This window comes from Poecile atricapillus, chromosome 6, assembly GCF_030490865.1.
Source record: "Poecile atricapillus isolate bPoeAtr1 chromosome 6, bPoeAtr1.hap1, whole genome shotgun sequence".
NCBI classification, from domain to species: Eukaryota; Metazoa; Chordata; class Aves; order Passeriformes; family Paridae; genus Poecile; species Poecile atricapillus.
Window position 1 is genome coordinate 30,403,664 of NC_081254.1, and position 15,617 is coordinate 30,419,280.

The 15,617-nt window shown below is 37.5% G+C and overlaps 1 protein-coding gene across 4 annotated transcripts in view; it reads right to left on the bottom strand.

The window, feature by feature from the left end:
• CCDC186 (coiled-coil domain containing 186) overlaps window positions 1–15,617 on the bottom strand; it is a 35,390-nt gene that overhangs the window by 10,305 nt on the left and 9,468 nt on the right. For all 4 annotated transcript variants that reach the window (XM_058841206.1, XM_058841204.1, XM_058841205.1 and 1 more), the window contains exons 2-10: window positions 10,720–11,410; window positions 8,303–8,429; window positions 6,183–6,311; window positions 5,061–5,273; window positions 4,075–4,194; window positions 3,413–3,517; window positions 3,026–3,124; window positions 2,185–2,271; window positions 1,337–1,479 (exon numbers count right to left, since the gene is read on the bottom strand). In XM_058841206.1, the coding sequence (XP_058697189.1) occupies window positions 1,337–1,479; window positions 2,185–2,271; window positions 3,026–3,124; window positions 3,413–3,517; window positions 4,075–4,194; window positions 5,061–5,273; window positions 6,183–6,311; window positions 8,303–8,429; window positions 10,720–11,393 (1,697 nt within the window). In that variant the 5' untranslated portion in view covers window positions 11,394–11,410. The remainder of the gene's footprint in view (window positions 1–1,336; window positions 1,480–2,184; window positions 2,272–3,025; window positions 3,125–3,412; window positions 3,518–4,074; window positions 4,195–5,060; window positions 5,274–6,182; window positions 6,312–8,302; window positions 8,430–10,719; window positions 11,411–15,617) is intronic.

A 15,617-nucleotide genomic window follows, 5' to 3' on the forward strand; every position in this document is an offset into this window, starting at 1 on the left:
ATTGTTTCATTATGACAGGCGAAATCTCTGCCTAGCAGTCAGGGTTGGATCAGACAAAATTAAAGATCTAGACCATTCTAAAAGAGGTGTCCAGCTTATCCTTAAAATTTTGCAAATGAAGGAGACCAGGGAACACTGGAGGTGAGCAGTATCCAGATCAGCCATGAAGTTCTTTCCAGCATTCAACCTAAAATCATATTCCTCCAGTGAACAAATATAGCTGAACACTCACTTTATGATACAGCCTTTATACATATCAGCATGTCTGCCTTGAAATTGAAATAAATGACAATATGAAATTTAATGTAGGGATAATAAATGTATGGGAAAGATATTGAAAAAAAATCCAAACTGAATAGGAATGAGAGACATATTTAAGCATGTCTCAATTACTGAGAGGAAAAGATAAGTGGAAACACACACTTGTAGTTTCACACTTTGATCACAGTCACTTCAATTCATTTGGCAAGATTCCAAGTGAAAAATAATTGTTACTGATCCAAGGGTAGGCTCCAGCAGTTTCTAGCCCACAGCAGTTTCCCTGGGAAGGCTGATGACACCATGACAATACAGGTGACCAGCACACAGCAAATGGGAAGTGGCTGATTGCTAAACCCTGAGGAAGGCCTATAATTACAGAAATACTTTTCAATAATAAATAAGAACTGTTTACCAGCATAAAAGGGACAGGCATATAGGTGGTTCTGCCTATTTGACATTTATCTATCTCCATTTATGCAACACCACTGGATCCAGCAGAGTGGCCAGCATTTGTATATCCCAGTCCATATGTACCACACAGACACAGGACCATGCTCAGACACTCCTGAATTGTGCATGAGCCCAGCCCTCCTCTCACATTCTTAAACGAGCAAATTTTGATGCAGCAGAATGAATTCCAGTCAATTAGAAAGCCAACTGCCATATACTGTGTGAATAAAAATCTATCAAGTAACTAAAATTCTTTTCACTAAATACTTCCATTCATTGATCACGATTTTAAAGCAATTTATCTTTCCAGTTTAATTGCTCCCTTCCATGCTTCAATAAAACAAGCACTGAGCAGACACCTAGAAGACAATTTCCTGTAGAGCATGCTGGAAATCAGACACTTGTTATTCTAATAATGAGAGACACTAAACTAGATTTATCAATTTCAATCCCCTTGTTTTGTAAGAGGCCACCAAGGTTATCTTCAACAAGCAACACTGATTTAAATCAGAACAAGCATTCTTCAAAATTACAGTACATTTAAAGTATCAATAACTTCAAGAAAACAAACCCTTCCACATCTCAGATAATCTTTTAAATCATTACTCAAAGTGCACAGCTGTACCTCTGATGTTGATCCTGCAGCTGATCTACAGTTTTGACTCTGTCCAGCAAATTCTGAATTTCACTTTTCTGTCTATTTATTATTTCTTTATACTTGGATAACTCATCTTCTGTTCTTAAGCGCTCATCCTCTAGACACTTTACCTAAATGGGAAAAAAAAAAAAACCAACCAGAAAATATTTAGTTTCACAAACTTCAGAGCTAAATTATTCTGATCATATGTCTAGACTGTTGTACAAAGCTCATGTGTTAATTTTTTGGTGGTTCCAAGTAACTTAAAACAATATCCCTAAGTATTTCAGATCAAATAGAGACAGAAAAACAAATAAAAAATTAAATACAAGCATGTTTAACTTTAGTTTTGTCCAAAGGCTCAAACTTATCAGCCTAATGGATCAGAGTCCACAGATATGATGTTTCCCCAGTTACTAAGGCAACCCCTTACTATGTCTTCCTCCCTTTTTCCACAGTGCTATTACCTCATTACCAGAGGTCAAAACTCATTTCACAGATAGGAAAAGCTTACAGGTATTTTATTTATATTAAATTTAGGAAATTTAAAATATTTGCAGGATTACAAATTAAAAATGTTTCTCAACTTTTCAGCCAAACCAGGTGCACACCATGAAGCAAAACACTGCAGTGTTACAGATCAGCTCATACTCCCTAAAAAAGGCTATCCAGAGTCAATAATTAGGTATTCTTTCTAGTCTCATGCCAGCCAATCTCTAATCACACTGTTTATTCCTGAAGAAGTAAAAGTCCAATTAGGAATGGAATGTATTCTTGTTCCAAAAACGCCGCACTGTGCCTTCAGCCCCACTCCAATCCAACTCAGCACACTTTACCTTTGTTCTCAGTGTTCGAAGCTCATCCATGCCTTCCTTAAATGTTCTCTTCAAGTCTTCCAGTTCTTTTATTTTTGCATGATGCACCTTTTTAGAGGGTAAAAAGCACATTGAGAAAACTAAATGTACAGTGGCGCCACAAAAAAAAAATAAATTAAAATCTAGGGCAATATAGGCTACTACAAAAACTGAGAGGGCTTGAGGCAGAACAGGTACCCCAAAGACTTGGTTTACTTCTTCAAAAAGGAAAGCAAAACCTCAAAGCTTCTTTATTCTCAGGAGAACTGAGAAGAATAGGGAGACTGCACACTCTGGTTTTAGGCATGCAAAATCTATGGCACAACAGGCCCTAAGAAAGCTCCGAGCAAACTGGCACCTCTGAAGATGGCATGTGCACAGATGAGCTGTGAGCAGATACATCATCATCATCATTAGAGAACTTCACTTTGGGGCTAGTAAATGTCTACAAATAACAGAGGCTGATCCTTGTCTCTCCTTGCCATATATCTTAGTAAAATACTGGTCAGAGAAAGACCCGACTCAACTGAATTTGTGCTTCTAATTACTGTAACATTCATGTTTATAAATGAAAGAGAAGTTATTTCACCTTCACTATATCATATTTTCCCCCTAACTTTGTTTTTAAAAAGGCAGTACCTGGAGATATCCTCCAAAAAAGCAGTGCTGGAGGGCAGACACCTGGGATTTAGTATTAGACCACAAAAAAAGACAAAACCCAAAGAATTTGGTGTAACTGTAAGCATCTTAAAATAAGATGCTCAAAATTACAATCTCATGGGATTCTTAATCACAAAGTGGACTCCACACACCACATACTTACCTCCAGGTGATCAGACTTCTCCTGAATTTGTTTCTCTAGTTCTCCTTTAGTTACTCGGAATTTTGCATCCAATTCATTTGATTTGATTTCTTCTGACTCCTGAAGGGATTGAAGAAATATAAGTAGAGTTTTAGAGTTTTATGTTTCCCTTTCTATTCTGAGTGTACAGACAGCTTTTCACATCAGAGTCCTTCCTGTAAGTACATCTCTGATAAGCCTGACCATGCCAAGGAAGAAGCCCACGCTGCATGCCAATCAAGATAAACATTTTCCCTTTTATTTAACAACTTTCCAATAAAGTAAAAAACCTAGCTTAAGCTAGAAAGAAATTAAAAAGAAGATTCAGGCACTAAACAATAATTTGATCTCTTGAGAAAATGTGCATACTTGATAGGATTTTATCATTTCTTGACAGTTTTTCCTTATCTGATCTCCTTCTTCTTTTGCTTCAGTTAATTTTGTCATTGCATCTTTGAGACGTTCTTTGGTTTCCTACAAAAATAGTAATTAAAAGAATGGGTTAACCCTAGTAAAACCCATTTACTTAACTTCATCTGAGAAGCACATTTCTCACAATAAAACTTTCCTTTCAGTCTGAAAGAATTAAGAAAACAGGAAGTCCAACACTATTTTTCCCCTTGCTCCCATTCAACTGTTAATTTATGTAATTCCATTTTACCCAACAGTGAAGGCACAACAAAAGGATCTCTTGTTTATGTGTATGTTTTTAGATAGCACATTTAACTCTATCACTTAAAAACTAAAATAACAGCTATTTCAAACAAATAACCACTCCCAAAAAACAAACTTAACAACAAATTAAAATTTGATGACCAAATTACAGAGAATCCACCAATACATTCTCCCTTCAACATCCTTTCAACATTTCCATTTCAGTATCCCTTTTTGAGAGCACTATTCTGACTTTTGCTGCAGGTATTCAAACTAAATAGAAACACCACATTAGAAACAGTACATAAAAAGTAAATACTACAACAACTACATTACTCTGTATTTTCACGTAATGATATCAGCACCACTTCACGCACCTTGTGTGAATCCATTTCTGTTTTCAATTTGTTCTGAGCCCATTTTACTTTGATAACATGAGAATTGATTTCTTCCTTCAATTTTTCTATTTCTCTGTTGAGTCGAGTGGCTTCACCATCCTGAGAAAATTTTATAGGTTTTTTATAGAATTAAATGATACAGTGTTTCTACAACAAAACTCCTCTCCAGCTATCAAGTTGGTTTCTTTTCTTAATGTCTGGGTTTTGCAAAATCATGCACATATTTCAGAATGCCCAATAATCCTTTAATCCAGTGGAAAAAAACCCCATTAGTGTTGTGGTTTGAATAGCAAGGTAAGGTTGCATTCCTGTTAGTATATGTTAATGTTACATAACTGTGAAAAGACAAAGCACCACAGAAGTGATTTTTGTTTCAGAAGTGTAGTTTCTAGTCATTATTAATTTTTGGATCTTCCACATGAAATAGAATTGTAAAACACAGCTGTGAAGAATAATGCAAAAGGACTTGGATCATTCAAAAATAATCTCTTGCTGCTTTCCAAAAACAAGTGGCAAAATTTTGGATAAAAAATTCTATTACTTTATTATCAATTTTTAGTAGTACAAAAGAGGAAATATAGAGTGAAAACACAGAAAAACAACAAAAAGACTGCAATCATTTAATGCCATTGCAACCTTTAAAAAAAAAATCTGAAGCTAGGAATTACTTCAAAATCTAGACATCTGCAACAAGCTGTCTTCTCAATTTTGTAAAAAAAAAAACCAAAACAAACCCTAATGTTTCACAAACCAATATTCAGGGAAATATTAAAAGGAACTTCAAAAAGATTGTGATGAGACCTGAGTAACTTTTTCCCCTTCTCTTGGAAGAAAGGCACTTTCACAGCTGTGTGCAACAAAAACTAAATGAGAATAGGTTTCTTTTACCAAGTACAACAGCAAACAAGTGATAAGGTTGTTCTGACAGAGCTTTTAATCAAATCACACAGCAGTACTTGGAGTACCTTAGTTTCAAAGAGCTGGTGTAATCTTCCTTTTTCCTGAGAAAGTTGTTTAATTTTATTTGTAAGCTTTTCTATTTCTTTGTTTGCATCTCTCAGTCTTCTCTCAAGGACCTCCTTTTCCTTTCGGAGGTCAAGTGACTCCTTCTCCCCTCGGACATATTTCATCACCATGGTCTCCTTTTCATGGCGAGCTTCCTCACATTTCTTATTTGCCTTGGAAAACATCAAAACACAATGAATCAAACCTTGTATTTCATAATTAACTGGATATTTTTTAGTATTGCAGTAGAGGAGCGTAACAAGGCAGAACTGAAAAGCTCCAGTTTGACAAAGACTAACATTCAATCCCTCTTAAGCACTGCAATTACTCCTGCTTCTAACAGTAAATGTGTATCTAAGCAGCTGCATCTTTGCAGCTAAACATCTCAAATGAGTTATCAATACATTAGTAATTTCTTGTTTAGATGGAAAGTAGTATAAAATTTAGGAACAAAATAATGTTGCACCAGTACTGGCATTCTGTCTTCCTTCATCCACATGCCAACTGCACAATCATTATCCAGTGGCTTATTTTTCAGTTGGCTCCCTTTCAGTGGCTTACTTTTACAGATTCCCCCAGCACTAACAAGTTCTGCTTCAAATTAGAGAAAAAAAGTAAAATCAGACACTGAGCTTTAGAATACATACAACAGAGAAAATATTTTAATATGATTTTAGAAAGGAAAAAAAAATCCCAGATTTCAGTAATACATAAAGACAAAATATGAGCTTTTTGCTGGAATTGAGAAAAGTATTAATTTTCTGACAGCCTGTCTGAAAAAAGCTGCTGCCAGCTTTTAGCCCCTTTTGAATCAAGCTCAGCTTACAGGTAAAGAAAATGAGATTTCCTTGAGGGCTGAATTCAATACATATAAAAATAGGTATTTTTTAAAAGAGTTATCAGGCACTCTGAAGTGTTAACATCCATTTGGAAATTTACTGCTGACAGTTATCAAAAATGCATATATAACTGGACATGAGGAGTTCCAGTTTTGGAAATTTTCATCCTACATAGAGATCCAATGTTTCCTACAAAAACTAAGTTTGTTCAATAATGTAGATGTTTAAGTTTTTCCATATTACCTGTTCCATTCGAAAGGCCATCTCTTTATGCAACTGCTGAATAGTATTTTTGGCTGCTGCATCTTGAGTTACAAGTCTGTCTTTGCTAGCTTTCACTTCTTTATTAAGCTCTTCTATTCTTGCTTCCAGCTAAAACACAACATCATGATATAATTATAGGGAAAATAACTCTTTGATCATGTTTTACGCAGGCAGGCATATTTCACACAAAATTAGATGCTCCAACAGATATTTACCTGTATTTTACACTTGTCAAGCTGCAACCACCCATATCAACATCTAGCTTTGCATGACTACTAAAAGCATGAAAGATGTCAATTCTCATCTTCAGTGAGAGTGAAGATGCTTCAAACCAAGTAAAACACAAAGCACAGTAATTTACTACACAAAGTAACAGCTTGACAGCAAGCGCTGAGCTGCCAGAGCAGAGCTGGCTGCTGTCTGAGGTTGCCTCACCTTCCACCATTTTGTTCCTATCCTTGAGCCATATCCTTCACCATGCAAACCAACCACGCATCCATACTGATTTGGACTGGGAATTAATTCATTGAAAAATCACTCAGCAAATAAAGATGAGCTTAGTCATCATGCCGGCACTTATTTTAGACACCCAGTGAACCAAGTCTGAGACCTGATCCAGCTGAAGAATAATCCCCAGTGTTAACTGGAACACTTCCCAGAGCGTGCTCCCTGCCAAGTCATGCAAGTCCAGCAGGAGCAGAGTGGTGGCTGCAAAGGCTGTGACACTGCCCAAGCGTTGTTCAAATTGTGCCTCATGATTCTCCTCTTGTCCCAGGGGAAAGCCAACTCACCCAGGTTAGGGGGTTTTGCTTTGGGGGAGATCTCAGGATCGGTACTGCAAATTCTGTGCAATCTCAAGCTGCTGTGTAAGAGGCAAGAACCACCTAATTTGCTTCTGTTACCACACCATGACTTGACCACACTCTGTTCAGCTCTGCAAATGCATCATTTTCCAGAGACAAAGCTTCACATGTACAAGCAGGCAGGTAAGGTTTGTTTAGAGCTGTGACTGCAGCCATGGTTTTATTTACATAAAAATTACCATAAAGTATTAATACAGAAATTCCAACAATAAAACACTACCATCAGAAAAGAAAAAATGCAAGTGTTTCACTGCAATGTCTCTTACAGCTCCAGGTGCTACACAAACATAAAACTATTACAGTCCAAAAGAGTATTTCTGAAATCACTTGCAAGCATGTAGTATCACAAACACCCTCACAAATACTTTTTTCAGAATGGAATAAAGCAACTGCTGCATGATAGAGCTTCATTAAATCATACATGACTCATGACAGAGCTATCACTGAAATACAGACACAAAAGAATTAGGGAGTTGCTCATATGGGTTTATTTAGGCACAATCAATTCCAATTTTTAACCCAAAAATAACACTTTCCGATTCAATTTTTAATCACACCATGGATTTTCAAATATTCTCTGAAATCAACCATGAATATATGAATATATTACATGAATGCATTCCTCTAGAACACTTCAAGCCTGACACCCTGCTCTGTGAACAGATTTCTGTATGATGATGTAGACACCAATGAAGAAACCTGACAACCAGGATAGTCACCAGCACTTGGACAAACAGAAATTAGTATTTAAACTCTTTCTCTTGCCAGATTTCCAAAAATATAACCTGTAATCAGTTTATAAAGCTGGTCAGCCAGCTGCAGGAACATCAGCAGACAGCTGATAACAGACAAGCAGTGACACCTGGTGTGAAACCTTTTCCTTAAAACCAGCCTACACCATGGTCCTCCTTGGCCTGCTGTGGTTCTAACAAGCCCCTGAGAAAAGGCCTGTATTTAGTACCTGCTACTACCACAGCAGAGACTTTCAGATACAGAACACTTGAAGGATGTGAATCCAGAAAGTCAGTTTATCCAAATTCACTAAAGGCTTTTAGACAATTTCTTGGAATACAAGAGTATATTTATCCTCTTAAAAAGCTTAGGATAAGCAGCATGGGCATCCCCAACTTCTCTGTGCTACCAGGGATTATCTGTTCAAGAGTGACATTATACACAGGTGAAATACTAACCAGCACTTCTGTTTTGTTACCTGTGTACCTTTTGTTATCTTTGTACCTGTTTAATAATGCTGAGGTGCTGCTTTTCTGTTTCTGTTCGTTTTTTCAACTCATCTTTTAAGTTGTCCTTTTCTGAGCAAATTTCCAAAATCAGTTCCTGATGCTTTTTATTTTCTTTAATCAATCTGTAAAGAAAAAAAAATTAAAGAGAAGGTACATCAGTAATGGATTTTTTTCCATTGCTTGTTTTCAATCTTGAGATACATAGTTTTTGCTCTTCGATCTGCAAGTTCTATTAGAAGCCAGAAGCCCTAAAAAATATCCATGAAAGCCTTACAAGAAAAAAAAAAAATAATGTTGTGCATGTGGAACGTAACTCCAAATCAGCAAGCAGCAACCTCCTTGTGAGGAAACTGCTCATGTCCAGCATTTTAGGGTTGCTGTGGTCCATAATGACATGGGACATTTGGTAATCCTACAAAACTACATAACTGTACATGTTAGTAATTTTAAGGTAATGTAAGGCAGTAACTTCCAGTCAGATAGTCTCACCAGTCATTTGTCTGAAAACACAGAGATTTCATTAATTTCATGGATTTCTCAGAACCCATGCAAGATCACAACTTGGTATGAAACAGAATCCTGACTTTTTTAAGTCCTAAGTACGTAACAAGTATCCATGCCCATCCATGCTCCTTTAAAATTCGATTTTTAGCAATAGTTTCAGTTCAGCTGTTTGAAGCCAACTCGGACCTAGTTTGACATTCTAGCATAAAACTCAGAAGTTGCACTGTCAGAACTGCTGAATAAACAGTCTCAAATGTATTGACATGTTTGCAGATACTATTACATGGTGGGTATTTTAGACAACTAATTGCATGCATTTGTGGGAGGCATGCATTTACCTGAAAAAGATACTTAAATATCCCTTTATCCCTGCCCCTTTGTTGAAAAACAAAATCTCTGAACAAACTAGTCTCCTAAATTATAAGGAATTCAAAACCATCAGTTACAGAGACATTAACACTTGTGATCTGCTTTTTAATCTATTAATGTATATTCCAGGATTACAAATTCTTAATTCACACCACAGCTGCTCACATATATATATTTAGATCACAGGAGAAAACTGGGCTATTTCCAGAATGATGTTACAAGAAATTCTCCTGATCATAAAGTAAGGGACAAAACAAACCAGAATACCCTTTGGACCAAACACAAAATGTTCCACAGCAGTTTCACACTTTTGATGTGAGTATCCAAGTATAAAATCGTTGCACCTGGCCAAAATAAAGACATGTTTCTACATAAAGCCTTCTGCATGTATATAGAACATACACACATATAAAAACACTTGTCTCTAAGCAAGTAATTGGTCCATGGCTGAAAACCCTGCCCTGCCTCTGAGTTTAGTGTGAATAATTAAAATTCTTTACCTCATGGTCTCCTGGAATTACCCCTCTCTACAAACCCACCACTTCAGATTCCCACTCCTCCTCTGTAACTTCTGAATGTCTAACTGTGCATTCTCGAGCTTTCCTGTCATCAACTGACTTTCCTCACATGGATGGTTTCTGTCAGAGGTTAACTGGTGAAATGCAAGAGAATACTTTCCCTACTGGGAATCTCTCCCTATATCTGGTTTCCCTCCCTTTGATGTCCTCCTATACCATGGTGTTGGAGAGCCTTATAAGAAAAGTAGGACACTCATTTCCAGCTCTGCAAAAAGAAATAAATATTAAGTTAGAGACTACATTTTGTTAGCAAAAAAACATTTCTGAAGAGGCAACAAAGTATTAAACGCCAAGTAAGGAATCATGAAATCAAGCAATGAACTGGCTTTGGATGAACAGAAATATTCATGTTGAATACTGCCTGGTAGAACTATTAAGCCCAGTTTATTATAGTAACACTTATAAGCCATGCATTTCAGAAGTCTTCTTATAAAATGTTCAAAGAGTAGTTATATGACACTTCCAATTCAAACAATACTCTCATCTGATTAACAACTTTGCTGGATGACAACAGATTGAATACTACTTGAAAAAGAAACAAGTAATTTTAAGCATAAATAAAATGCCCATTGTGGCAGTTAGTATTTTCAAAGATTCATTCCTCCACAGACACATATGGACTGAATGAATCCTAGACTATTTTTAAATCACCATTACTGCTGCAGTATTTAAGTAATTCTAGACATTGGCAAGCTATTCAATTACACAGTTGGCTATTCAATTCCTGCCAAATCCTGCAAGAATGCAGACATCTAAGCACACACTTTTATTTACAAGTACATACCAAAACTAAAAATGATTCTTTGATTAAAAGAAAATTTTAAAGAGCTCATTAACTATCCTCATATCAACTCAAGACAACTTGCTTCAGACCAAATTGCTGTATGCACATGCACACAACATGCAGCCAAAACTGTTCAGCACACACCTCCAGCTGTGACGCACATACTCAAATACTCACTTTGTAATAGTTTGTTCTTGCTGCAGGTATTTATCTTGTACACATTTTTCAAACACAGCCAAGGCATGTTCACCCTTCTGCACACCATTGGGGAGCTTTGGTTCCTTCGAAAAATCTGTGGAGAGGAGCTCAGACTCTATTTCCCTTAGCAAATCCTCCTGTGAGGAAGTCTGATGTATTGTGGAAATAAGCTTCTTTGTGCAGTCTGTGTCGTAAGGGCTTTCTGAATAGATTTTATCACTCGATTTTTTCACAAAGTCAGATTCCTCCCTTAGATCCTGTAATATTTCCATTAATGATTGTTCTGTCTGGTTAGTTTTTGGATGGTGTCGTTCAAGTTCTTCACTAGGTAGATGTTCCGGTTTTGTGGGGCTTTCTGCCTTTCTTTCACAGTGGGCATTGGCAGAGGAGCCTGCCCTGCCACACTGCTGCTGTCCTTCTGCTGGGGCCCCACTGCTGTTGATGCCAACAGCTGCTGCATCCTGATCCGAGGACAATGAACTCAATTCCCTTTCCAAGACAGAGGCATCACCTCCAGTGCAACTGATGATTGGACACTCCTCCATTCCAGGTGTTTTGTCAGCCTTCTCATTATCTGGGGACTTGAAAGAGGCATCATCTGCCAAGCTGACTGGCTCCAGTGTGCTCTGCATTTCTGGTAAATATTCCTCCATACGCTTCCTTCGGAAATCTGGATGGAGAATTCATATTACAACATATTAAACACAATAACAAAAGATATTGAGATAGGGGAAATAAAGGCTACCAGAAAGCAAAATTCAAAGTGCAAAAATATTTAGATACATTATACAGAGTTTTCTGATTTTTCAGCCCAACTTTTAAGTAAATGCTCCAATACAAGTTTTTCTAAGAGAAGATGAGAATTCAGGGATAGCAAACAGGAAGCAGAGAGATAGTAAAGGCCAAGACAATAAAAAAGCAGAACTTTTTAGAATTAATAATTCTATCATTTAAATCCACAAAAATTTCAAGTAATCACTTCAAAAAAATACTTCATGACAATAAATAACTCAAAATAATTAAGCATCCAGGGTCTTACAGCTTTCACTTGCCTACACATGATTTGAAAGCAACAATACGTCTTGACTTACTCATTTTTACAACACAGAGTGACGCCCCAGTCCAGCCAGCATATCCAATTTCCTTACTGTCATGTCCTTACTGAGCATCCATACAGAAAAATGCATCTGTACCCAGGAAACTAAGGGAAGGGGCTGGGGGAGGATGGGGGTGAGATTCTCTTCTCCCATCTGTTTTCAAGCAACCAAAATCCCCTGTGGAAGAGCACAGATGGTCTGTGGCAGATCTGCTCTCTCAAACAGTAGCTTGCAGAGCAAGGACTTGAAAAGCTCAGTAGAAGCTCCCTAAAAGCACTAGAAAGACACCTTATTGAGATCCAAATAGCCAGAATAATTATGGAAGAGCCTGGGTATAATACTGTATCTTCTTTTTCAGGAATCCCAGATGGTCCTGTATCTGAAAAGACTACTGTCATTTTTAGCAAGCACAGGAAGCCCTTATCTCCACTGGGAGAAAATCATTGCAGCAGTCCTAACTTTGATATGCAACCCTATCCTCCTACACTGGATAATTTAGGCTATTTATAAACAAGGCAAACTTTTCATTTATAAATTCAACTCTGCTATTCCAAGAGATACCTCAAAGAAGGTGCTTACTTGCCACATCAAACTTGTTTCCATCATTGCTTTCTGACTTGCTCAGCTCTCCCTTACACAGCCGCACCATCTGAGCCACTCAGGTACTTGCTCCACGCTCCTCCCTTTGCCTCAGCCTGAAAGGAAACCCCTTTGTGCTGTTTGGCTTCACTCAGCTCCCCCAGAGTGCTGCCTTATGAACCAACACTTCCTACTGAAGCTCACACTGTTAAAACACAGGGGTTTATGAATCCCATTAGGCCTGCCACCAAGTGCTACCACAGTCACCTTTCACTGTTAGACACAAAAAAGCAGCTCCAGGCCATCTCTTTCTACCAGGAAATACCACCCCACAAAACACTGGGCTACAACTGGCCTTTAATCAACAAGAAGGAAACACATGGAAAACTGAGCATTCACATGAGAGTATTGAAGGGATCATATCACAACTGGACAAGAGTCACAAATCAGCAAATGAGAACCACATTTTAAGTAACAGGCAAACAACTTTTCCTTTTTTTGGTTTCCAAGCAAAAAAAAAATCCCCAATGCTACAGCCTCTAACCCAGTACAAATCAGTAGGAACCTGAACACGAGTGGTAATGGAGAGGTACAAAGGAGCACAGAGATGGGGAATGAGAGAGTCTATACAATGTGACATGGATTCCCCCCTTCTACAAACAGACCTTCACTGGTGTTAATAAAATCCCTGGCTACCCTTTCCTTCAAAATATTAATGTTTAGGTCAACACTGGAACCAGTAAATCCCACTGTTTGGTTTGTGCAGTCCAAACAAATGCTCTTTTGGAACCCATCTATCCTTTGATAACTTCTACTAGTAATAAAAGTTCACAATGTACTACTGTTATTCTCAAACAAAACAAACCAAACTGACAGTCTCAATGTCAAAGTGAACATAACTGCAAGGAAAAGTATTCATTTTGATAGTAGCAGAACACATTAGTTCCTACTTAATTGAAATGCTGTTAAAAACCAATGCTTTCAGACTAGTGCACTTTAAATAATCTATAACAGTAAGATAATTTGTAAATTATGCATTTAAGATGGAAGGAAAATTCATCTTCTAGTATCTGTTCTCTCTTGTCAAAAGTAGTTTATAATCCATACACTCAGCTGTAAAAGATACTGTATTAGCATAAAGCTGAGGAACTGGTTTTTAATCTAGTAGTTACTCCACTCCAAGAACTTAATGCTTTCTCTGGAATGATCAGAGAGTTTTTTAACATCATTTTAAGCCTTTTTTAAAGTACCTTCTGAAGTGTTACAGAACCTCCCAAAATGTGCAGTTGTTTGATGTACTACTGCCTCAAACCTGCCTGTGACTGCCCAGCTGCTGCAGTTCCCTTTCCACAAGAAAGGGAGTGGTAAAATCAAATACATGAACTTCCACGTTGGTTGTTAACATAAAATTTCTAGTCCAGTCAGCAAATTGGAAGGTATTTATCTCCATATGGAAACAACAAGTGAAAAATACAGCCCTGTTAAGAGAGTACATTAGGAAGGTCACTAGGTTTCCTTTTTATTGTGCTACTTCCTCCTGTAAATAATCCTGTGAATTAGCAGTACAAAGACTAATCTACATGGAAGCAGAAATACAATTATTTGCACAACTCAGCCACTGAGGAAAAAAAAGCCACTGACTCCATATCCATAATAACCTAGTTATTATTAATCATAAACAAAGTGTAGGTTTTATATCAAACACATGAGGAATTTGAGTAATGATTATACAAATCAGTTAAAGCATGAAAAGTAAATTATGGTGATTCAGTGTTCCCCGCAGTCGTACTTTAATTTTCAGTGGTACCTAGAATATAATTTACCACATTAAGTTCACAGTCTTTATGATTCCAGTAGACTGGATTTAGTCTTATCTGCCCAAATCTACTTCCACCTATATGCATCTGTTCATGACATACATAGTTTTTTTGTCCCCCTACTGTCACTGAATAGTATTAGCTTTTATGTTCTAATTACTAACACTTAAACAGAAATTAAATAATTAATCAGAGGATCACAGTTTATTTTCACACCAGAAATGTCCAGACAAAGAATTCATGTGGAGCAGCTGTCAATGCAAATTCATACTGATAGTCAAATGTCTCTTGAATATTCAAAGTTTGTTCTGCCTACCTTGGGCAACTGAATGTAACAGATACTTCCTATATAATGCCAAAGACAGAAAACTGCAGTGATGTCATTGAAGAAAAGGCTCATGGATTGTAAGCAAAACTTTTTCAAAATTAGGGATGGACTAAGGTTATGTATACTGCATTAAGGAAACAAAATAGTTTAGTGCCTCTTATGATGTCGTCAGAAGACATCAAAAACAATCAAAAAAGGTTGACTTGACTGAAGCAAGTGAACTGGCTTATATGATATGCTTAAGCATCAAACAATCACAGTGTGTTGAGTGACAGCCAAGTGCTGGGTTCCTGCACTGTTTTGCAAAGCTTCTACCTTCAACCACCTGCTCTGCTCCTTCTTTAGGCCTGCCCATCATCTTGCCAATAGGGCAGAAGTGTGATGTTTGTCTCACTCGAAGCACAAGTCCCTTCTGCTTCCTGTGCCACAGGAACTTCTCACAGCAGCACTGAGTGGCCCAGCCCAAGCCTGCTTGCCCACATGCCATGAATGACTGCCATCCATCTAGGGCAGCATGTGAAAAGCTCTGTCACTGCCCTGTGACACTTTCTGCAGCTGTGACAGGGCTCTTAGCCGTGACTGGACTCACATAACTGGTCTGACCAGTCATCCTCCTCTGTTTTACAGCTCAGAATTAGTCTGACACTCAAACACATCTTTCCCATAGTCCTGCTCCTTTACAGCAGAGGAGGCAGCTGGCTGTGTTTTCCCCCAATGTAGTGACACAAGAGCCATGCAAGTGGAAATACATCAATTCAGATCCTGGTGATGAGAGCAGGAATGAGGAACAGGAGCACAGCTCAGCCACATTTGCAAAACATCTCCCTACACATCAGAATACAGCCAAGTTGTAACCTTTAAAAAAAAAGGCAGTTTTGGTTTTAAAACAGCCAGTTTAAACATCTGTTTTTCTCATCACAGATGTGTTCTTAAAAGATGCAAACAGCATACATATTTTTCATCATTATTCACAAAACTAGGTTTAAATCTGCATCAGCACATATGACCTCCAATGTAACATCTAAAATGAGTAAGTAGTTAAATAGCTGGCACAGA